The 21,874-nt window shown below is 50.8% G+C and overlaps 1 protein-coding gene across 1 annotated transcript in view; it reads left to right on the forward strand.

The window, feature by feature from the left end:
* prkdc (protein kinase, DNA-activated, catalytic subunit) overlaps window positions 1–19,149 on the forward strand; it is a 43,365-nt gene extending 24,216 nt beyond the window's left edge. Inside the window, exons 51-86 of the mRNA XM_060044496.1 lie at window positions 104–235; window positions 646–757; window positions 1,072–1,196; window positions 1,300–1,449; window positions 1,772–1,945; window positions 2,225–2,323; window positions 2,680–2,890; window positions 3,328–3,511; window positions 5,069–5,272; window positions 5,431–5,546; window positions 6,002–6,133; window positions 6,642–6,821; window positions 7,084–7,295; window positions 7,409–7,547; window positions 7,922–8,110; window positions 8,969–9,193; window positions 9,367–9,475; window positions 9,692–9,794; window positions 9,993–10,113; window positions 10,513–10,687; window positions 10,973–11,166; window positions 11,534–11,717; window positions 12,100–12,260; window positions 12,577–12,788; window positions 13,528–13,615; window positions 13,721–13,864; window positions 14,142–14,349; window positions 16,077–16,144; window positions 16,241–16,461; window positions 16,744–16,836; window positions 16,967–17,047; window positions 17,157–17,228; window positions 17,353–17,554; window positions 17,759–17,947; window positions 18,266–18,405; window positions 18,720–19,149. Of these exons, the coding sequence (XP_059900479.1) occupies window positions 104–235; window positions 646–757; window positions 1,072–1,196; window positions 1,300–1,449; window positions 1,772–1,945; window positions 2,225–2,323; window positions 2,680–2,890; window positions 3,328–3,511; window positions 5,069–5,272; window positions 5,431–5,546; window positions 6,002–6,133; window positions 6,642–6,821; window positions 7,084–7,295; window positions 7,409–7,547; window positions 7,922–8,110; window positions 8,969–9,193; window positions 9,367–9,475; window positions 9,692–9,794; window positions 9,993–10,113; window positions 10,513–10,687; window positions 10,973–11,166; window positions 11,534–11,717; window positions 12,100–12,260; window positions 12,577–12,788; window positions 13,528–13,615; window positions 13,721–13,864; window positions 14,142–14,349; window positions 16,077–16,144; window positions 16,241–16,461; window positions 16,744–16,836; window positions 16,967–17,047; window positions 17,157–17,228; window positions 17,353–17,554; window positions 17,759–17,947; window positions 18,266–18,405; window positions 18,720–18,924 (5,554 nt within the window). The 3' untranslated portion in view covers window positions 18,925–19,149. The remainder of the gene's footprint in view (window positions 1–103; window positions 236–645; window positions 758–1,071; window positions 1,197–1,299; window positions 1,450–1,771; window positions 1,946–2,224; window positions 2,324–2,679; window positions 2,891–3,327; window positions 3,512–5,068; window positions 5,273–5,430; window positions 5,547–6,001; window positions 6,134–6,641; window positions 6,822–7,083; window positions 7,296–7,408; window positions 7,548–7,921; window positions 8,111–8,968; window positions 9,194–9,366; window positions 9,476–9,691; window positions 9,795–9,992; window positions 10,114–10,512; window positions 10,688–10,972; window positions 11,167–11,533; window positions 11,718–12,099; window positions 12,261–12,576; window positions 12,789–13,527; window positions 13,616–13,720; window positions 13,865–14,141; window positions 14,350–16,076; window positions 16,145–16,240; window positions 16,462–16,743; window positions 16,837–16,966; window positions 17,048–17,156; window positions 17,229–17,352; window positions 17,555–17,758; window positions 17,948–18,265; window positions 18,406–18,719) is intronic.
* Window positions 19,150–21,874: the final 2,725 nt, after the last annotated feature.

The raw sequence follows: 21,874 nt of genomic DNA on the forward strand, positions 1-21,874 counted from the left end.
GTGGAACCGTCATGTCTCATGCTTTGTCTTTTGACGTGTTCCCTGTCCTTTTTGTCCTCCCTCTCCTTTGACTGTTCCCTGTCCTTTTGTGGTTTCCTTTTAGTGTGATCTACGAGCGGTTCAGCGGCAGCGACCCCAACAGCAAGGACAACTCCGTAGGGCTTCAGCTCCTGGCCATCGTCCTGGCAAACGGCCTGCCAGCCTACGAGGCCACCTGCGGAGTGGACTACGACAGGTGGGAGACCAGTGCAAGCACAACGCAAGAAGACCCCTGGAAGTGACGCGTCTTTAAAGTCTGCAGCCTTCCTAGAGATCTCGTCACATGTGTCAATGTGGTAAACATTTGATACCTGGTGTTGACTGACTTAGTGGTTAGACTCAATGTCCGGATTCGTTCTCTTATCTAAGGAACATGTTGGTTTAAGGACATGATGAACCATCTTCTTCTCAATGGGATGCTAAATCAAACCATTTTTTCAGGAGATGAAGGTGCTTGGTTTAACGGCACACTCACTGGCGTTAATTCTCTTGGATTGTTAAATGTGAACAACGACAAATCACGGGTCATGTTCTTGATTGATTACATGATTGTTCTGGAGCATTGCTCATGTCCTGGCTGATTCCGATGCATTGTGTGTCTCTCAGGTACATGCAGTCCCTGGCCAACAACCTGTCCTTCACGCGCTATAAAGAAGTTTACTCTGCAGCCGCTGAGATCGTTGGCCTCATCCTGAAGAACATGGCTGAGAGAGATGAGGTAGGCAGCGTTTCTGTCACTCTTATTCTGCTTTTCGGCACCTTTTACAAGCTACCAAAAACAAAAAGGATGCGGTTATAAAGTTATATTGTGCAGGTTTAAAGGTGCTGTAGGTAAAAAAAAAAAATAAGCTATAATTTCAGTTAATTAATTCGTTAAAAATGCCAGAGGCATCCGTCGGCTATTGAGTCAAATGTGTTGTGAGAATATCTGCTTTGAGTTAACTGCGCCTGCCTCTCAGCCAATTTGGATTTCACACATGTAGGCCTACATTGTCTCCTGGCTTACTTAACCTGCGTGTCGTTTGCTGTCAGTCTCCACAAGTCCTTCTGAGCCTGGCGGCCAGCAAGGTGTCGGAGCTGAAGAAGAAGGACCTAGACGACAAGTTCATCATATGCCTGAGTAAAGTGTCAAAGCACTTTCCTCCCTTTATGGACCGGTAAATAATCTATACATGTGTATCACTACGACGTCACCAGTGCGTCTCTTTATGACAACACCCTCACCACGATGACTCTCCGCCTGTTGTTTCCGTCCCGCAGATTCGTGAACTCTGTGTTCTTCCTGCTGCCCAAGCTGCACGGCGTCCTGAAGACCCACTGTCTGGAGTGCGTGCTGAGCCGCGCGGAGGTCATCCCAGACATATACATGCTGCTCCAGACCAAGGGCTTCGTCCAGATGATGGCCCACAGGTGGGACAATGCACCACCTCCCACACGCTCACATGGCTGGTGCCTTTCGATCTGCATTGGCGTTCATTATCATTCATCGGGTTATGTTCTTCTGTTGTGACTCCCCCATGACTCAAGGCGTTTCATGGCATTTAATTTAGTAAGCGAGTGTGCTTGTTATATGCTACACGCCATGTCTTTTAGACATCGCTCACCTGGTGGGTGCCTTTCCCCTGCATTGGCGTTGATTATCATTCACCGAGTTATGTCCTTCTGTTGTGTCCACCGTGTCTGGAGGCAGCCTGACTCTGAGTGTTGGTGGTGTCTTCCATTCCCCCCACAGGGACGAGGTGAGGCAGAGGGTGTGTCTGGACATCCTCCACAGGGTGCTGGCCCTGCTGACCCCCCCGCAGATGCAGGAGGTCCTTGGAGCCGTGACGGCCTTCGTGTCCCACCCCTCCCCCGTCTGCAGGGAGAGGATGTACGACATCCTCATGTGGATCCAGGACAACTACAGGCTAGTGCTCGGCTGTTTAGTTACTCATCTATTGGGCCTTGCTTTCTATCTAGAAGCCCTTCATCACGTGACCGCCATGTTTTCCATGTGCACTGACTTCGGGGCCAACGCTAGTTCCTGATTGGCTCAAGTTGGCACCAAGGGGATGTCACTTGTTGACCTGTTGACCCCGAAGTTGTTATAGTTGATATAGTTGTTTTGGTGCTTCAAATGTTGGCCTTGAAGGTTTGCTTAGGTTTCAGGAAAGTTTATTTCATGGGACTTCCTGGTTCTCCGTAGTGATGAGGAGAGCATGGCTGACGAGACGTCGGTGAAGGTCCAGGAGGCCGCCAAGGAGACCCTCCTTCAGGGCCTCGTGGACGAGAACCAGGGCCTGCAGTGAGTACCCGCTCACAGCCTCGGGCTCACTGTTCATTTGGGAAACCCAGGGGGATTTGAAGTTCCATGGTGACTTTATTATCATTTTTCAAAGCATTTCATGTAGGAAGCGATTTTGCTTGTTATTTGCTACGAGCCATTTCCTTTAGATTAACTTCTTCATCCTTTTATTTATTTATCCAAAGAAGTTTCTTGCTTGCTCAAAACAGCAAGAGAAATATTGACTATAAAACAATACATTGTTTTGTCCAGTGACCCAGGGTCACACATTCTTTTCCATTTCCTACTCGCCATTCACCGGGGAGTACGTAGATCATTAATGCTACAGCGCTGTGCGTGTGTGTGCTCCCTCCCAGGCTGTACGTGCGTAACTTCTGGAGCCAGGAGAAGCGTCTGCCCCGGGCCACGCTGGAGCGCATGCTGCAGGTGCTGCACTCGATGTACTGCTGCCAGATCGAGAGGTCCTTCCTCAGCCTGGCCACCAACCTGCTGCTGGAGACGACCAGCCAGAGCCCCGACTTCACACGCAACATGTTCGAGTACCCGCTGTCCGAGTGCACCTTCCAGGTACGTTCTGTCTCCCGACGCTTTGGCCGTCTCCATGCCAACCTTTGACGGGTGGCATGGTTGCATTTTTATAATTAGTCCTTCTAACACTAAACCTTTGTGGTGTTGGTCATGATTTTATTATTTTACTTATTTTTTGTCTAGTTGGTTAGGGGGTAACACGATAAAGATTCACTGCATTTCGTTATTTTTTTATAATTCCACCAAATTCTGTGTAGATTGCGACTGCAATGATGTGTATCAGCGGATGCTAGTTTTTTGGGCTTTGTCAAAATGAACAGGATAATTGAGAATGAAAATAATGAGCTGTATTGGGATATTCCCTCTGCATCCCTCTGATGAATCACCATGGTCACTACAGAGTCCATGGTGTGCAAAATGATCGAGTCCACTCTGAATACTGTCCCCATCTCAACGCACCCACGCACGCGTTTCAGGACTACGTGATCGACTCAAACTGGCGCCTGAGGAGCACGGTGATGACCCCCATGTTCGTGGAGACCCAGGGCTCCCAGGGGTCGGCAGAGAGCCAGGCTTCCCTCTCATTGGCGGGCGGGGCCAGGGGCCAGCTCAGAGCCACGCAAGCCACCCTGGAGTTCACCCAAACACAGGCAGCTGGAGGTAAAGCAGACACACCACACGATGACGATACGTTCAGCCACAGTATGACCACCTATTTTCCAAAAAGATAATGAAATTCTTCAACTGTTTGCTTATTATGATGTCTTTCCACATGGCACCCATTGCACCCCTAACCATCCCTGGGAGAAGGGACCCCTCCTTCAGGTTTCTTCCTTGATAGTTTAGGGCGTGTTCCTTGGTCTCTGGGGTCTAGGGTTAGGAGAGGGTCATAAGCGGTGTGCTGTGAGCACTAGGGCTGTAACGATGCACAAATTCACCATTCGGTTTGTATCACGATTTTTGACCCACGGTTCGATACATCCCACGATTCTTTTCAATTTAAAAAGCATTTTATTTAAACAACACTTAAATACCAATTATCTTAATGTAACATTTAATAACAAATAATTTGGAACACTGAACAGATTTGAACCGAAAGAATACTATTAAAGTACAGCTAAATTAATAAAGAAATAACCAAAGATTGCAGTTGGAGGATGCTTTTTGCTGGTAGGCATAATAGGGCCCCTTTAACTGTTTGGTTGGTTTATTCAAATATCCTTATTAGCGCTTCTTATTAGGCTATGTAGCTTAAATAATGACATAATCAGGCCGTATAGAATGCAACATGTTTAATAGCCTAACTTTCAATAGATGAGGAAAAACATGAACGTCGCAATAACGAGGCATAGTGTTACGAGTAGCATATGTGTGTGCGGGAGAATGGCAGTGTGCGTATGCGTGCGTATGCGTGTGTGAGTGACGTCAGCGAGTGAGTGGACGAGCGAGGAGAGCGAGCGGTAGCGCGTGTGTCTAGTGAAGAAGCGAACGAGTCCGGTAGAATAAAGTACCCATCCTGTCAATAATCGGTGGCCGCTTCATTCCGACCTATAAGCAGACAAACTGCCAGTCAAATCACACAATACAATAGAGACAGGATCACACAGGCAATTTTTTTCGCGCTTGGCCCACTCTGGATAAATGTCGTTCATATCGCATATGAGGACTTCGACGGCTGTGGAGAAATGCAATCCTCCGTAGCCACGGAGAGCTGTGATCACAGAGAGGGCATCTCGTCACATATTTACGGCATCGATATGAGGGGGCGCTGTCAGCAGACTATTATTTAGACAAATTATTAGCAAATTTCAATCGGACAATTTGACCGAAGAGTTAGAAAGGGCATATCGCGCTTCTTCCTTCTCACACCGCGAGACAGGTTCGTGGCTTTGAGTATCGCGATTTTCGGTTTGATACGCGTATCGTTACAGCCCTAGTGAGCACCCTTTGAAATTAACCAAAGTCTATAAGAGCTGCATAAAATAAAAGGGCTTTTTTAGTGATCCCCTCCCTCCTGGCCCCGTTGAGGCTGTGGGAGCCTGTGACGGATCAGTCGGTGCAGCTCATCCTGTTGGGGTCCAGGCCCCGACAGGGCCCACCGCGTCATAGGAGCTGGATCATTAAGAACGTGGAACCAAGCCAACGGTCCACCCCAGTCCAGTCGCACCCCCGGTAACCCCCCAGTCCCTCCTGAACCGTCGTGGCTGTGGTCCGCAGGGCGCCGCACCGCCTACAACTGGCTGACGGGCAGCAGCGTGGACACGCTGGCCGAGTACTCGCTGGGCTCGGAGTCCCTCTCCTCCTCGCTGCTGGCGTACGGCAGGCGGCCGGCGGCGGCGGCGGCGCGGAGGCCCACGGGGGAGGGCTTCGGCACCCGGCGCCTCACCGCGCCCACCGACGAAGGGGACAGCCGCAGCAGAGGTGGGTGGGGGAGTGGGGAGCAGGCGGGTCCTATGGACCCGCTCGGATGTCCTTTCAGTGGGTGGGCATTGGGCAATATTTTAAATCCCACTCGATGTTTCCAAGAGGAATTAGAGGTTTGTTGTACTCCTCCTCCTCCTCCTCCTCCTCTCGACCAGCGGAGAGCGAGCGGCGTGCGGACATCCAGAGGCTGAGGCGCCGGTTCCTGAAGGACCAGGAGAAGGTCAGCCTGGGCTTCGCCCGGAAGGAGGTGCAGCAGCAGAGGCAGAGGAAGGTACTGGTCACCGTGCCGGGGGTTCACTGGAGACGCTCCCCGGAGGACTGGGAGTCTCCCCCTTCAAATGAACAATAATGTCTTTAACAAATACACTTTACGCAGACACATAGTACTTAGCGTTGTGTAGCGTCTTAAACTAGCTGTCTTTGTTGTGGAAGTGGAATGGGTTAACCTAGCGGTTGTAATTGCTTAGCACTTGTTCTATGAATATCTTGACTACCTACAGTGATATATTGACAAATGTACTTATTTTAAGTCGCTTTAGATAAAAGCATCTGCCAAATGCCCTTAATGTAAATGTTAACTTGATTAAAAATGTGTTGTAGAAGCTAGGGTAGATGTGTGTGTGTGTGTGTGTGTGTGTGTGTGTGTGTGTGTTCTGATTTACACCCAGCCTCACTTCTCCCCTGTCTGCCCTGGTCTCCCCCCCCTGACCGGCCCTCGGACCCCAGGAGGACCGGGTGGACAAGAGGCTGAGGAAGGAGTCCCAGGTGACGCTGTACCGCAGCTACCGGGCCGGAGACTTCCCGGACATCCAGATCCCATTCAGCAGCCTCATCGCCCCCCTGCAGGCCCTGGCCCAGGTCAGCCCCCCCATCGCCCAGCCACTGGCTGGCTGTCTTCTGACGTACCTCACTGGTCCAAGACTAAGCTGTTCAGTAATGAAGAGCATCGGAGCATACATGGGGATGCTACGTGAGCTGGATTGGTCGATGCATAAGTAATTAATGGCGCCGAAATAGTGGTATCTGTGGAGCATCTCAGACGTGGGTAAGTGGCTCAGGAGGTAGAGCGGGTTGGCTGGTACCCGCAAGGTTGCTAGTTTGATCCCCGGCTCATCCTAGCTGAGTGTCGAGGTGTCCCTGAGCAAGGCACCTAACCCAAACTGCTCCCGACCATCTCAACGCCTTGCACGGTTGACGCCGCCGTCGGTGTGTGAATGTGTGCATGAATGGGTGAATATCAGGCCATATTGTAAAGCGCTTTATAAATGCAGTCCATTTACCAGTAATCTGTTTTTGTCAGAAGGGTTCCCCTCTCTTATACAAGGACTAATGCCTCAGCCTGTGTTGTATTCCTGTTGCCCGGCAGAGAGACGCCATCCTGGCCAAGCAGCTCTTCAGCGGCCTGTTCGCGGGCATCCTGGGGGAGATGGAGGAGCACAAGTCCGTGGAGGAGGCCCGGCAGATCAAGGAGGAGCTGGTGAGGGACCTCGACTCCTTCCTGAGCCGCAGCACCCTCTGCTTCCCTCCCTTCGTGGCCTGTGTGCAGGTTCGTGACCCCCGAGACTCAACCCCTGGCATCTTAAGTGTTTCCTGGTTGCCAGTCAGCATATTATCTAGATATGTGTATATTGAGGGATGTATTTTGCTGTGCATTTGCTCTTATTTACACGGAAAAAACTGTTTTACCTCAAAGTATATGGAGAAATTGTTCTAAGTCAATCCCAGCGTTCTTGGTATGGTGGGTTGCAATGTGACCGAGCGACCCCGAGGTCCAACCCAACACCATGCCGATCGGTCCGTGTGTCCAGGACATGAGCCTCCAGCACCGCGACCTGCTGCACCTCCAGCCGGCCTCCATCAGCTCCACCTGCCTGGCCAGTCTGCAGCAGCCCTCTGGCATCCTGCTGCTGGAGAAAGCCCTCCGAGAGGCCAGCGGGGGCAGCGCAGAGCCCCCCACCAAGCGCTCCCGAGGACGCAAGGAACTCCCCCCGGACACGGAGAAGTGGATCCACCTGGCCAGGTAGGCGCCGCTGTAGTCTCACTCTGCTCCTCGAATCGGGTCCTAAAAATCCATAACTTTTTATGATTGGGTAGAAGACATATTTATCCGTGTTTTTCCGCACGTGACCCAAGGCTGTACAGATCGCTGGAGGACTACGACGTGGTCCGCGGGATCTTTGGCGGTAAAATCGGGACCAAGGCGATAACCTGCACGGCACTCGATGCTGAAGCCAACAACGACTTTGCAGAGGCTGTGAAGCTCTACAACGAGGTAACCCAGTCCCTCTATATCACCGTACTGTCAGGTAGATCCATGCCGGTAGGGTACTGTTTGTTGTGAGCACATCATAACCTGCCTGTTCTCAGACATGATACCTAGCCACCTTTATCCAAACCTTTAGTGTGCAAATTCTGTCGTCTTTCATTTTTTGTGGGCTGGAAAGAAATGACCTGAATCTTATCGACACTACTGCAGTTTAAACAGCATATTACTATAATTATATTATGTTCCTTTTGAACCAGATTTAGAGTATTGTAGACAATGGCTTGCCGTGTTTGAGTGAGAGGCTCACCAGAAGATGAGCAGCGCGTGTGTGACAGCGGTGTGTGTGTGTGTGTGTGTGTCCGTCCGTCCGTCGCGGCCAGGCTCTGAACCAGGAGCAGTGGAGCGACGGCGAGCCCACGGAGTCGGAGAAGGACTTCTGGGACCGGGCCGCCATGGAGGCCTACAGCCACCTGACGGAGTGGAAGTCCCTGCAGTACTGCTCCATCATCAACGTGGACGACAGCCCCGAGCCCGACCTGGACAAGATGTGGGCCGAGCCCTTCTACCAGGTACTGTAGCGATAGGACCAGGCCAGGGAACCCTATCCACTGGAAGGGCTGTGGCTGCCTTAGGCCCTGCCTTAGATTTGACCAGATGAATAGAATAGAATGTAGAATACAATAGAATTCTTTATTGTCATTGTACAGGATACAACAAAATTGGATGGCAGTCCTCTTGGTGCTTTATAAAAAAACAACATATAAAAATACATATTATCTAGCCAGTGGCCACTCAAATCACCCATTCACACACCGGTGGTGTCAGCCATGCAAGGTGAAATCCAGCTCATCGGGAGCAGTTAGGGTCAGGTGTCTCGCTCTGGGCTACCCCGACACGCTAGGAGGAGCCAGGGATCGAACTAGCAACCTTCTGGTTACAAGTCAACCCGCTCTACCTCCGGAGCCACTGCCAATAGTCCATTCCTGCTAGCTTTTCTTATAAGATTCATCCCCATCTTTTAGAACCCACTTTGAGTAGGACCGGTAAAATCCTAGGATTCATTGGCTTTCAGTGCAGCCATTCCAACTGTGTGAGACTGTGTGAGACTGTGTGAGACTGTGTGAGACTGTGTGAGACTGTGTGAGAGAGACTGTGAGAGACTGTGAGAGACTGTGGGACTGCTCGATTATGGATTTTCTTAAATTTTTTGGTCAATATTGAAAAACGATCATTTCTGAGTTTGAAAACATGATGCATTTATTCTGCTTTTCTCTCCAATAAAACTCTGTAACTGAGAACTTGACCTTTCCCCTTAAGAAACACAAAATGTGCAAATCAAGTTTTGTGTGTGACTGTGTGTGTGTGTGACTGTGTGTGTGTGACTGTGTGCGTGCCTGTGTGTGCCTGTGCGTGCCTGTGCCCCCCAGGAGGTGTACCTGGGCCACATGGTGCGCAGCATGCTGAAGCAGCTGCAGCAGGGCCAGCGGGACCAGGCTCTGCTCAGCTTCGTGGACCGTGCCATGCGGGTGGAGGAGCGCCAGCGGCTGCTGGAGGGCCACCACAGCCAGGAGCTCAGCCTGCTGTACATGCTGCAGGACGACTACGACCGCGCCAAGTACTACGCCCACTACGCCATGGAGCTCTTCATGCAGGTACTGGAGGGGGGAACCTGAGAAAATGAAATCAAATGTCGTTGAAAAATATCACGTGGATTTCAATCCCGTTTGATTTTTGTTCAAAGCGTTTGTAAAACATCTGCAAAGTCTGTTTAGCCAAAGGGGCGGGAATCACTGGTGTTCCCTTCAGTCTTGGCTCTGCTCCCCAGAACTACTCCAGCGTGGACACCCTGCTGGGCCAGAGTCGTCTGACCATCCTGCAGTCAGTGCAGGCGCTCACCGAGATCCAGGACTTCCTGCAGTTCATCAGAGGAGACGGTGGGTAGCCCAAGACTAACCCACACATTTAACCCACAACTAACCCACACATTAAGAACACAGGTAACCCACACCCACGTTAAGAACTCAACTAACCCAAACTACACATTTAACCCATATAACACATTTAGAGGATAGTTGATGGAAGACTATTAGACTTCACACTGCTGGCTGTGAGTGGAACCTGGTTCCTATTTGATCCTGTGTGTTTGTTAGTGTCTGTTTCTTCTCTGAAGCGGCTGATCAGATCCTGGACGGACCGCTACCCCGACACCAGAGTAGATCCGATGAACGTGTGGGATGATGTCATCACGTCCAGGTAAGAAGGACTGTAAAGGCTATGAAACTGTCAGGATTTGGTCAGAGAAGATAATTTTCATGTGTTGGGTAGTTTAATGGAAAGGTACAAAGATTTTCCATGCAAACAATTGCAACACGCACGCAAGCACATTTGAGTTTTGTTGTTCTTCCCCTCGTGCTGATCGTTGAACTGTGATGACCTCTGTCCGGGGTTCAGATGTTTCTTCCTGGACAAGATCTGTGAGAAGCTGGGCAGCCAGGGGGACAGCGTGGACGTCCTGGTCAACAACTGCAAGTTCGACATGAGGCTGCGCATGGCGGACAGCGCGTGGAAACAGGTGACTGGAGGCCTGCGGCTGCTGGGTTTCCCTGTTCGCTCCTCCCCCTCTTGGGAGATGTGCTTGTATTCACGGACGACCTGGGCTTTAAGTAACCCTTCAGTGTTTCTCCATCCAGGGTTGAGACAAGTCCAGTTCAGTTGTGCAGCCCTGGATCACAATTCAAAGGATTCCATAACATTTCTACATTCAGATGGACTACAGGGGGCTTGGGGGGTCTCGGGAGGTCTCCACTAACCCTTTCGTTAGAATATCAAATTAGCCAAGATAAGATCAATAAGCACAGAGCAGAGTCATCTCCAGATACCTGGTTTTTGGTGTGTTATTAGTAGAGTCCAGTGTGTTTCTGTGTATCGGCCGGCCTCCTGACGGTGATCTCCCTTCACATCACTCTTGCAGAGTAACTTCCCGGTGGCCACCAAGCTGCTGAAGGAGCTCCAAAGGGAGGCCAAGACGCAGAGGGGATGGTTCCTGCAGTGGGTGCACTGCTTCAGCCGCTTCAGCCACAAACGCTGCCTGGCTCAGGGTCCCGTGGAGCAGATCACGACCATGCTGAAGAGCATCCCACTGCTGGGTAGGCATGAACACTATCCGAATCACCAACAATGGACAGAGGACATTTTGATCAAGGATTTTTAAGTTCGGGCAACTGAAAGGGGATGCTAGTTTAAATCCTCAGCTTCTGCTGGCCAACTGTCATAATGGCTCGTGGCTGCCAAGGTGGCTTCCTTAACTGCTTGCACGGTGGAAGCAAAGGGATGCATACGATGGGTCAAATGTAACACCAACGTGGCAGTAGGGTCCAGAGAAAGGTCGGTACTGTGGGCGTCTTTAGATGTCTGACGTCCCGTCTCCACAGAGGAGCTGGAGTCAGACTGCGCCTCGGCTGCCGCCCACATCTTCCGGGACCAGAAGATCCTCCAGGGCACCTCGTACCACCTCCTGGCCTCGGCGGTGGGCAGCAGCCCCTCCGTCCTGGAGGCCGTGGAGACCAGCAAGGCTGAGAAGGTGCTGAGGCTCGCTGGGTCCTCCGCCTCCACCAGCCAGCCTAAGGTCAGGGACTAAGGGCTTCGAAGGCTTCTCTGGTATTGTGTCAAATATTTCTTTAATCTTTTAAAGGTGACATATTATGTCACCAGGTGTGAGTGTGATTAGCAGTTACAAGCCGTTTAGATAATCTTGGTAAGCATCTAGGGGAACACGCCCACTCGTGACGGATTGTAACGGCTATTCACACTCTCACCTGGTGGTATAAAATGTCCCCTTTAAGAGAGTGGAATGGACGTAAGCAAACATGATGAGTTGTGGCGAATGATGAGTTGTGTCTCATTTTTTTTTACATATTGAAATGGTGTTCTGTTCAATGGCGCCCTCACTGCGGTACGATGTACGATGGCTGTTTTAATGTGGTGGTGTTCAGGCGGTGGTGGCGGAGCTGCAGCTGCGGGCGCTGCACCTCCTGGGGGGAGCCAGCAGGAAGGCGGACGAGGAGCTGCTGTCGTTCAGCAGCGGCTGTGTGGAGAGCGGCGGCGTGGCCCGCACCTACATGACCCTGGCCAACTTCTGTGACCAGCTGCTACGGGACGAGGAGCGCAGCGGCGCCGGTGGGCCGGCAACGCAACGCAACACAACACACACTAGGCCACATCGCACACACCATCACACCACACCACACCACATCGCACACACCCCACCTATTCTCGCCATAGGGAGGTACCGGTATTAGAGGAATAAAACAATGTTACAAATGTACAAATCCAAGGTCATTCCGATTTTAGATAAAAGTAACAAAAAGACATTGAATTTGTCAATTGTATTATGTTTTTTTAAAGGCCAACCAAACCCTAGCACACCTTATTCAAATGAAAGGGGATGGAGTGGCTGACATAGTAGTGCTATGGATTGATCCTGGTCAAAATGTTAAATGCGCCAACGTAGGATAGAATGTAAATGTGTGTGTGTGTGTGTGTGTGTGTGTGTGGACAGTGAGTGAGTTCCCCGAGCTCTCTGTGCTGCCCCTGCATGTTGTGGAGAGCACCCTGAAGGCCCTGAAGCTGAACAGCGAGGACGCCCGTCTGCGCTTCCCCCGCCTGCTGCAGATAATCGAGCTGTACCCCTCCGAGACCCTGGACCTCATGACCAAAGAGGTTTCACAATAAAAGCGCAACATTCACAACAAACCAGCTTGATCAATTCATGTCTACATATGAGACGATGCAGTTAGGGCTGAACGATTTGGGAAAATGATCGTATTGAGATTATCTCGTCCAATATTGCGATTGTGATTTAGTATGCAATATTTGTTTTTAAAGGTCCTTATGTTCTGTATTATTCACTCACTAAACAAGCATTCACTACACCCTTTGATAAATCGTTCAGCCCTAAATGCTAATACGATGTTATATACAACAGTAGATATTGTCTCACCACATCTTGAGTTGACATGAAGGTTTCTGTGAGCAGATGGCAACGGTACCATGCTGGATGCTGATTGGCTGGATGAGTCAGATGGTGGCCCTACTGGACAAGCAGGAGGCGGTGGCAGTGCAGCATTCGATAGGCCAGATCGCGGAGAGCTACCCCCAGGCCCTGGTGTATGCCCTCATGGCGAGCAGAGAGAGCTACCACTTCCAGGACTCTGCCGCGGGACACAGGCAGCAGGAGTTTGTTAACAAGTAGGATTCAGCCTCCAATGCACTGTGACCCTCATCACTGCGAAACTACTGAACTGTGTCCCCATCACTACGACACCACTGCACTCTGACCCCATCACTACGACACCACTGCACTCTGACCCCATCACTACGACACCACTGCACTCTGACCCCATCACTACGACACCACTACACTCTGACCCCATCACTACGACACCACTGCACTCTGACCCCATCACTACGACACCACTGCACTCTGACCCCATCACTACGACACCACTGCACTCTGACCCCATCACTACGACACCACTGCACTCTGACCCCATCACTACGACACCACTGCACTCTGACCCCATCACTACGACACCACTGCACTCTGACCCCATCACTACGACACCACTGCACTCTGACCCCATCACTATGACACCACTGCACTCTGACCCCATCACTACGACACCACTGCACTCTGACCCCATCACTACGACACCACTGCACTCTGACCCCATCACTACGACACCACTGCACTCTGACCCCATCACTACGACACCACTGCACTCTGACCCCATCACTAGGACACCACTGCACTCTGACCCCATCACTATGACACCACTGCACTCTGACCCCATCACTACGACACCACTGTTCTGTCTCCCATCACTAGGACCCCTCAACAACTTAAAGGGGCATTATTGTTGGTATGTTTCTGCTTTCTAACTTTCTAATGCTTTGTGTTTGTGTGTGTCTTTGTGCGTGTGCGCAGACTCACTAGTCTTCTGGATAAGGGCGGAGCTGTACAAAACTTTGTAGACTCTCTTCAGCAGCTCACAAACCCTGAAATGCTGTTCAAGGTAATATGGTTTATGGTCTTTGATATGGTCCGTTGAGTCTCTCAACAACACATACGAGTCTCCGGATCAGCCTCCCTTGAGCTCCGTCCGTCAAATTGTCCCCAGGATTGGTGGGAAGATGTGAAGAATGAGCTGGAAAAGCCGGGTTTTGACAAGGACAAGATGGCCCGCTTGTACAAGGAAATGCAGGCGTCCCTCGGGAACACCAGAGCTGAAGGATGTGGAAGTTTCCGGAAGAAATTCAGCCAGGTCGGTTGGTTTGGTGGAGATTAGTACTAGCTAGGGGATTTCACTTAAAAACTGCTCAATTATGGTTCTCCTGGTCCAATGTGTATGAGATTCAACAACAATAGAAGTGAGTTGTGTTTGCAGGGAAGGAAACTGGACACAAATTGACAAAATATTTATCAAATCTTTACATCAATGTCCCTTCCAATTCAAAACAAATGAACCGGAATGGGTGCATTCATATTTGGTTTTGGAGCATCAATTGTAAATGATGCAAAAATGTGTTGAAACGTTTCAGAAATACTATAAAGAGGTGGAGAAGATACTGGGGCCCCAGGGGACAAAGCTGTTTGAGAGCAGGAAGGACAAGAAGCTGAGGAATCAGGTGGAGGACCTGATGAGGGACATGCGCTGCTTCCAGAAGGAGCCAGGCAACCTGAAGGAGTATTCCCCCTGGCTCAGCAGCTACAAGGCGGACGCCTTCCGCAACCAGCTGGAGGTCCCAGGTCAGTGGCACTGCCATCACACCACTGTCCTACACCACTGTCCTACACCACAGTCCTACTGTCCTATACCACTGTCCTACACCACTGTCCTACACCACAGTCATACTGTCCTACCCCACTGTCCTACCCCACTGTCCTACACTACTGTCCTACACCACTGTCCTACTGTCCTACACCACTGTCCTACTGTCCTACACCACTGTCCTACTGTCCTACACCACTGTCCTACACTACTGTCCTACACCACTGTCCTACACCACAGTCATACCAGTGTTTCCCATACATAGACCATTGTGTGGCACGGCGCCACAGAATCAACATCGAGCGCCACGAATTGATTCTGTCTTTTTTTTTTTTTTTATAAAAAATGTTTTTAATTTATTTTTATTTTTTTTAATAACGCGATTTGGAAATCTAAAAATCGTTCCGTCCATTCATCTCTGCATAGCACTCGTTCTCCCTGTCATTCTCACACACACACACACACGGAGCGAGAACGACGATGCTAACACATGAACCCACCGATGTCACCCGTCGCTTAGCAACCGGACACGCTGGGGTTGTTAAGTTACCAGACTACTGAAACTACTACGGAGTGATAATAACAAAGACGTAAATCAGGCAATAAATCCGTAAGGTTCGGTGTGCATTAAAGTACAGACGGAGTGGACCAATTGCGAACTACTGCAGCTGCTCCAAGTTAAACTCCAAACTAATCTGAAAGTATTTATAGCGGACTACACCACCTATTCTATTCCGCATAGAATTCTATTCCGAACCGATTGAGGCGTATATATATATGATACTTTTCTATTCCGATTGAGCTGTTCTTCCACATCTATGCAAATCAGATGTGTCCGCATGTAAACGCGGAGTTACATGCACACTCACTGACGGCCGCGTCGCCGTGTCGCAGACGTCAGTGAGTGCGCCGCCGCCGCCCCACCGCCCCCCCCCCCCCCCCCCCCCGCACCACACATTGGTCCTTGGTCTGTGGGAAACACTGCATACTGTCCTACCCCACTGTCCTACACCACTGTCCTACTGTCCTACACCACTGTCCTACACTACTGTCCTACACTACTGTCCTACACTACTGTCCTACACCACTGTCCTACTGTCCTACACTACTGTCCTACACCACTGTCCTACTGTCCTACACCACTGTCCTACTGTCCTACACCACTGTCCTACTGTCCTACACTACTGTCCTACACTACTGTCCTACACTACTGTCCTACACCACTGTCCTACTGTCCTACACCACTGTCCTACACCACTGTCCTACACTACTGTCCTACACCACTGTCCTACTGTCCTACACCACTGTCCTACACTGATGTCCTACACTGATGTCCTACACCGCTGTCCTGCACCGCTGTCCTGCACCACTGTCCTGCACCACTGCCCTGCACTACTGTCCTACACTACTGTCCTACACCGCTGTCCTACACCACTGTCCTACAACATGGCTGCCAGGGGCTGATGGAGTAGGAAAGATGAACCTGAGAAATACTGAATTGGATAACATCTGGCTGATCAGGCATAAGGACATCAAAGGCCTACTGGGCAGCACTGATCACTGATAAATCAAACCTTCGAAAAATGCTTATTAAGGATAGTATCAAGATGTGCTTCGTTATATTTACCCATTGTTCTATTTCCCTATCTGAATAAAAATCTGTCTGGTTCCACATCGTGTTTCTTCCCCGCTCTGATCTCCACAGGACAATACGACGGCCGGTCCAAACCCCAGCCCGAGTACCACGCCAAGATCACCGGTTTTGACGAAAGGGTAGGTTCCCCTTCTTCGCCCCTCACACAAGAGCTCTGTCCTTCCCGACGGCGCATGGCCCCTTTGACCTCTCGCAACCTTTTTCCCCCCCTGCAGGTGAAGGTCATGTCATCCATCCGGCGTCCCAAGCGGCTGATCGTCCGGGGCGACGACGAGCGAGACCACCCCTTCCTGGTGAAGGGCGGCGAGGACCTGCGGCAGGACCAGCGCATCGAGCAGCTGTTTGGCGTCATGAACACCATGCTGGCAGGCCACGCCCCCTGCACCCTGCGCAGCCTGCAGCTCCGCACCTACCAGGTCATCCCCATCACCAGCAGGTACCGGCAGCTCTGGCTCTCTGTCTCTGCTTTTCTCTGTCCGTCTGTCTCTCTCTCTCTCGTTCTCGCTCGCTCTCTATCTCTCAGTCCTGTCTGTCTCTCTGTCGTTCTCCGTCTGTCTTTCTGGTTCTTTCTCTCTCTGTGTCTCCGTCTCTGTCTCACTCACTCACTCACTCACTCACTCACTCACTCACTCACTCACTCACTCACTCACTCACTCACTCACTCAATGTAGTAGATGTTATCCAAAGCCTGGTTTGGTGTGACCGTGTGCCCTGTAAGGATCGGCCTCATCGAGTGGATGGAGAACACGTGCACGCTGAAGGAGCTGCTGGCCCGCAGCAGGACTCCAGCGGAGAGCAGCGTGGACAGGAGGTCAGCAGCCCTATATGTACACACTACATACAGACTCAACCCTGCCCCCCGATGCCCACCCCTGTCTTTCTCTTAACTTTTGCATGATTATACTTGCATTGAACCCTCCAATCATTCGGTTTCTTCTCAGGCCGTGTGAAGTTTATGATGGCTGGATATCCACCTTTGCTCCTGGCAAGGACGGTGCACAAAAATATCCAGATGTTTACAAGTAAGTGGGGAGTTTTAACATGCTACCGTGATCGACCTGCTAAACCTGAGGTCAAAGGTCATCCCTCATAAACCAACACGAGTTTGGTTTGTTTCTGTCGTTCATCCAGAAAGGCAAAGCGTGCAGACGCTGTCAACAACTTCATGAAGGTTATCCAGCTCGTCCCAGAGGATCTGCTCAGGTAAGCGCACTCACTCACTCACTCACTCACTCACTCACTCACTCACTCTGTCTCCCTCACTCACTCACTCTGTCTCCCTCACTCACTCACTCTGTCTCCCTCACCCCCTACCGTCTCCGTCCAGGAGGGCGTTTGTGAGGATGAGCACCAGCCCAGAGGCCTTCCTCTCTCTGCGCTCCCACTTCGTCAGCTCCCACGCGGTGCTGTGCGTCAGCCACTGGATCCTGGGCATCGGCGACCGCCACCTGTCCAACTTCATGGTCAACACTGAGACCGGCGGCATGGTCGGCATCGACTTCGGCCACGCCTTCGGTTCGGCCACGCAGGTTCGCCAGCTCCGCCTCTCAATGGCCGCCATCCCGTGTCCATGTCGTCATTAACATGGTCGAGGAGGGGGGGCCTCTTTCTGACCCACCATCCGCTGGAATGTCATGCAGGAGAATGAGTTTAATACACTGTAGACGATGGTGTACGTACGATGGTTGTGTGTTGGAAAGCAGATGTCTTACGGTGAGGGTTTTGTGGTTCAGTTCCTGGTGGTGCCGGAGCTCATGCCATTCCGGCTGACCCGGCAGTTTGTGAGCCTGATGGAGCCGCTGAAGGAGGCGGGTCTGATCCAGAGCGTCATGGTCCACTCCCTCAGGGCCTTCCGCTCCCAGCCCGAGCTGCTGCTCAACACCATGGACGTGTTCGTCAAGGAGCCCTCGCTGGACTGGAAGGTGAGGGCGCCGATGGCGGGGTCTGCCTCTCCCTGACTGACGCGCACTGCCTCTCCCTGACTGACAGGAACTGCCTAACAGTAGTTCATCCTAACAGAAGAGGGATTGATATATTGATTATGTTATGTCTAATTACAGTACTTAAAGCTCAGCAATTCCCATGCTTTATCAATACTCACAATGTTAATAAAATAAGTTAGGCAAGGAGTTGTTCCACAGTATTGTTACGGATCTGGTCAAGCTGTACGTAGAGTGCTAGTGTGTTGCTAGGTACAGCCACATGGCTCCACCCGGCGGTGACCCTGTCTGAATTCACAGAACTTTGAGCTGAAGCAGCTGAAGAAAGGCGGGACTTGGACCTTAACCGTCAACACCAAAGAGATCAACTGGTACCCGCTGCAGAAGGTGGACTTTGCCCGCAGGAAGCTAGAGGGGGCCAACCCTGCCACCATCACCAGGTACAGCATCCACTACACCCACACGGGTAGCAGGGTTCTGATTGGCCCAGCTCACCCACACGGGTAGCAGGGCTCTGATTGGCCCAGCTTACCCACGCAGGTAGCAGACCTCTGATTGGCCCAGCTCACCCACACGGGTAGCAGGGCTCTAATTGGCCCAGCTCGCCCACACAGGTAGCACTAGGGCTCTGATTGGCCCAGCTCGCCCACACAGGTAGCCCAGCTCTGATTGGTACAGCATCCACCACACACACGGGTAGCAGATGCTCTGAATGGCCCAGCTCAACCGTACCACTGTGTCTGCCTCTGGTTAGCGAGGAGCTGAGGCTGGGCCTTGAGAAGGACCCCGCCTTCCCCGGGATGCAGCGGGTGGCGCTGGGCACGGAGGAGCACAACGTGCGCGCCCGCCTCCCAGCGCTGGGCCTGACGGTGGAGCAGCAGGTGGCCTGTCTCCTGGACCAGGCCACCGACCCCAACCTGCTGGGCCGCGTCTGGGGCGGCTGGGAGCCCTGGGTCTGAAGGAGTGGTATGGCCTCGGGAACATTATGTTGGTATCATCAGCGCCCGTCGAAACAACTTTGATAACTTTAAAGTTATCGTGCTCTTGTGCGGTTTTTATGGCACTTATGTTTAGAACTAGACACATATACAGTTACAACTGTGTGGTTAGAAGTAGTCAAGCTATGGTATGTTGCATTATTTGTGTCCTGTTGACAATGATTTTTAATAAAAGTCCTAAAGGTACGCTGTGTAAGAATCTGAAATTGCTTCTCATTAATGACCCCTTTGGCCGGTCGGTGAACTGCTGCCTGTAGGAGCTCGGGCATTGAGAGCTCCGTGGTGTGACCAGTGGCGGCTGGCGATCAAACATGTTGGTGGGGCACAGTAATAGACAGGGCACAGGGGGTCTGAGGTCCGTCCCCCCGTCCCCCCATAATTTTTTGGGAATTTAATAGATTTGATTTCCTGTATTCTGGTGCATTTTGGGGATGGCCACTACCTATTTATCTACTTTTCATTCAGATTCATAGCCTACATCCTGACTTGCAGGGCCTGGATAAGCTTACACTGCATATACAGACCTACTTCATGGCCATTCCACCAGCCATTGCTTGTTGACCCATTGTTGTTATTCTGATATTGAGACAAACCATGATCACTGTCCTATAGCGTCCATTTTTTGTGAGTCTCAATGTCTACTTCAAATGCAGTTAGAAATATGGGACAGTTGCTTCATTTTGTTTATATGCTACAGGCCGAAAGAGTAAATTAATATGTAACTTACTTGCTCCTTTTAAGTATAACATTGCTTGGGGAGTCCAATTCCTCCACTGAAAAGGGTGGAAAGTGCTTACAACTCTCTGCTAGTTGAGATCTATTTCCTCTCTACATGTAGTTGTGGTGCGCGAATGCTGCTGAGGGAGTTAGCCTATTTGATTGATTCGCTGAATTGTCCAATGATGTGGTGATAACAAAAAAGAAAAGCGATACCATTGGCCTGGGGCGCACACTGGTGCGACCCGTGTGCGAATTTTCTTGCGCCAATGAAAAGCTGTCTCTGCTTGATAGACAGCAAAAAATTAGCGAGCTACACAACGTGGCCGGCGCTCCTGACTTGGAGGAGGGCTTTATTTCGAATGACCAATAACTAGCCTAGCCCAAATCATTGACGTTCAGACGCATTTAAATGGTTGCTGGCAGTGACAAGCATGTCACACATTTAATCGAGGATAAACGCTATGTATTTTTGTTGATTTATTTCGTAATGATAATAGTTTATTAATAGTTGGGCAGATATATTCAAGTGAATATTTCACGGAGTGGCGGCGCCCTAGCGCCCCTCAGCCACTGGTCGTGAGAGTTGCTGCTGTTGTATTTCCTTGGACAAACGGATGAACAAAATGTTTGCAAAGAGTTTCGGCTTTGGATATGGATAAACGGGGATTGAAAGAAGACACGCTGTTGATGGCATAGATATATATATATTAACTAGATGCCCTACGGCGGCGTCCAGAACGTCACCATAGGCCGCCATCTTACCACAGTAAAGCTTTCTGGTGGAATCTGTTGTAGCGGACGTAAGTCAGTGATCTGCACAAACGCTAATACTCTTATCTCGCTGAAATCTTGATCTAGCCGCGTTTACATGGACACATCTATGCCGCATAGATTTCTATGCGGCATAGAAAATGGTCATGTATACGCCTCATTCGGAATACAATTATCTCTGCGGCATAGATTCTATGCCACTATGTAGGTTCGGGTTCCCTGCTCAGAACCAGGGTTCAAGAGGTACCTTAATGGATACATCTTATTTCTCTATCATGTGAATGGTAAAGTCAAGTATAACCTCCAAGCATGCTCCAAGCATGCTCCAAGCATGCTCCAAGCATGCTCCAAGCATGCTCCAAGCATGCTCCAAGCATGCTCCAAGCATGCTCCAAGCATGCTCTGGGTAGCGCAGCGGTCAGGGCTGTTGGTTAACACTCTGTAGACTAAGGTTCGAGTCCCCGCACGCACGGCTAATAATGCCGCTTTTCCACCGCACATGTAGCTCGACTCGACACGACTCGACACGACACGACTCGACACGGTAGCAGCACGGGTGCTTTTCCACCGCAAATAGTACCTCCTGGACGTGGGCGGGGTCGGCTGCGCGAAAGGGCCGTGACGTATTTGTGTACGCGACGCAAACAACACATACGCAACCCACACATGGACAGAACCCACATAACAACAATGGAGGACATCGATCGCATTACTATTATTAGCTGGCATGTTGAAGAAGTTGGAGAAGTGGAACATGTTGGCTGCGGCGCTGCTATGGATGTTACCAGCATGGTTGCCATGTCGCTCTCGTGACTTCGTCACACTCTCTGGCCAATCAGTCGCCGGCCGTCTGCCGACGTCACCTTTTAGCATCGGCTCAGCTCGCTTGGAACCTAGAGCGAGTAGGTACTAGAAAAAGCAGCCACTTCAGGTACCAGATACCATGGTACCGCGGTGGAAACGCAAAAAATGCGAGCTGAGTCGAGTCGTGTCGAGTCGTGTCGAGCTGGTACCATGCAGTGGAAAAGCGGCATAAGAATGATGAGCTTTCAGACACTATGTAGGTTCGGGTTCCCTGCTCAGAACCAGGGTTCAAGAGGTACCGTAATGGATTTATCTTATTTCTCTATCATGTGAATGGTAAAGTCAAGTATAACCTCCAAACATGCTATGGTTAGTGTCTTGGTGGTGCAGCGGTCAGGGCTGTTGGTTAACGCTCAGTAGACTTAAGGTTCGAGTCCCCGCTCACACGGCCACCAGAGGTACCTTAATGGATTTATCTTATTTCTCTATCATGTGAATGGTAAAGTCAAGTATAACCTCCAAACATGCGCTGGTAAGCGTCTTGGTGGTGAAGCGGTCAGGGCTGTTGGTTAACACTCTGTAGACTAAGGTTCGAGTCCCCGCTCACACGGCCACC

This window comes from Gadus macrocephalus, chromosome 23, assembly GCF_031168955.1.
Source record: "Gadus macrocephalus chromosome 23, ASM3116895v1".
NCBI classification, from domain to species: domain Eukaryota; kingdom Metazoa; phylum Chordata; class Actinopteri; order Gadiformes; family Gadidae; genus Gadus; species Gadus macrocephalus.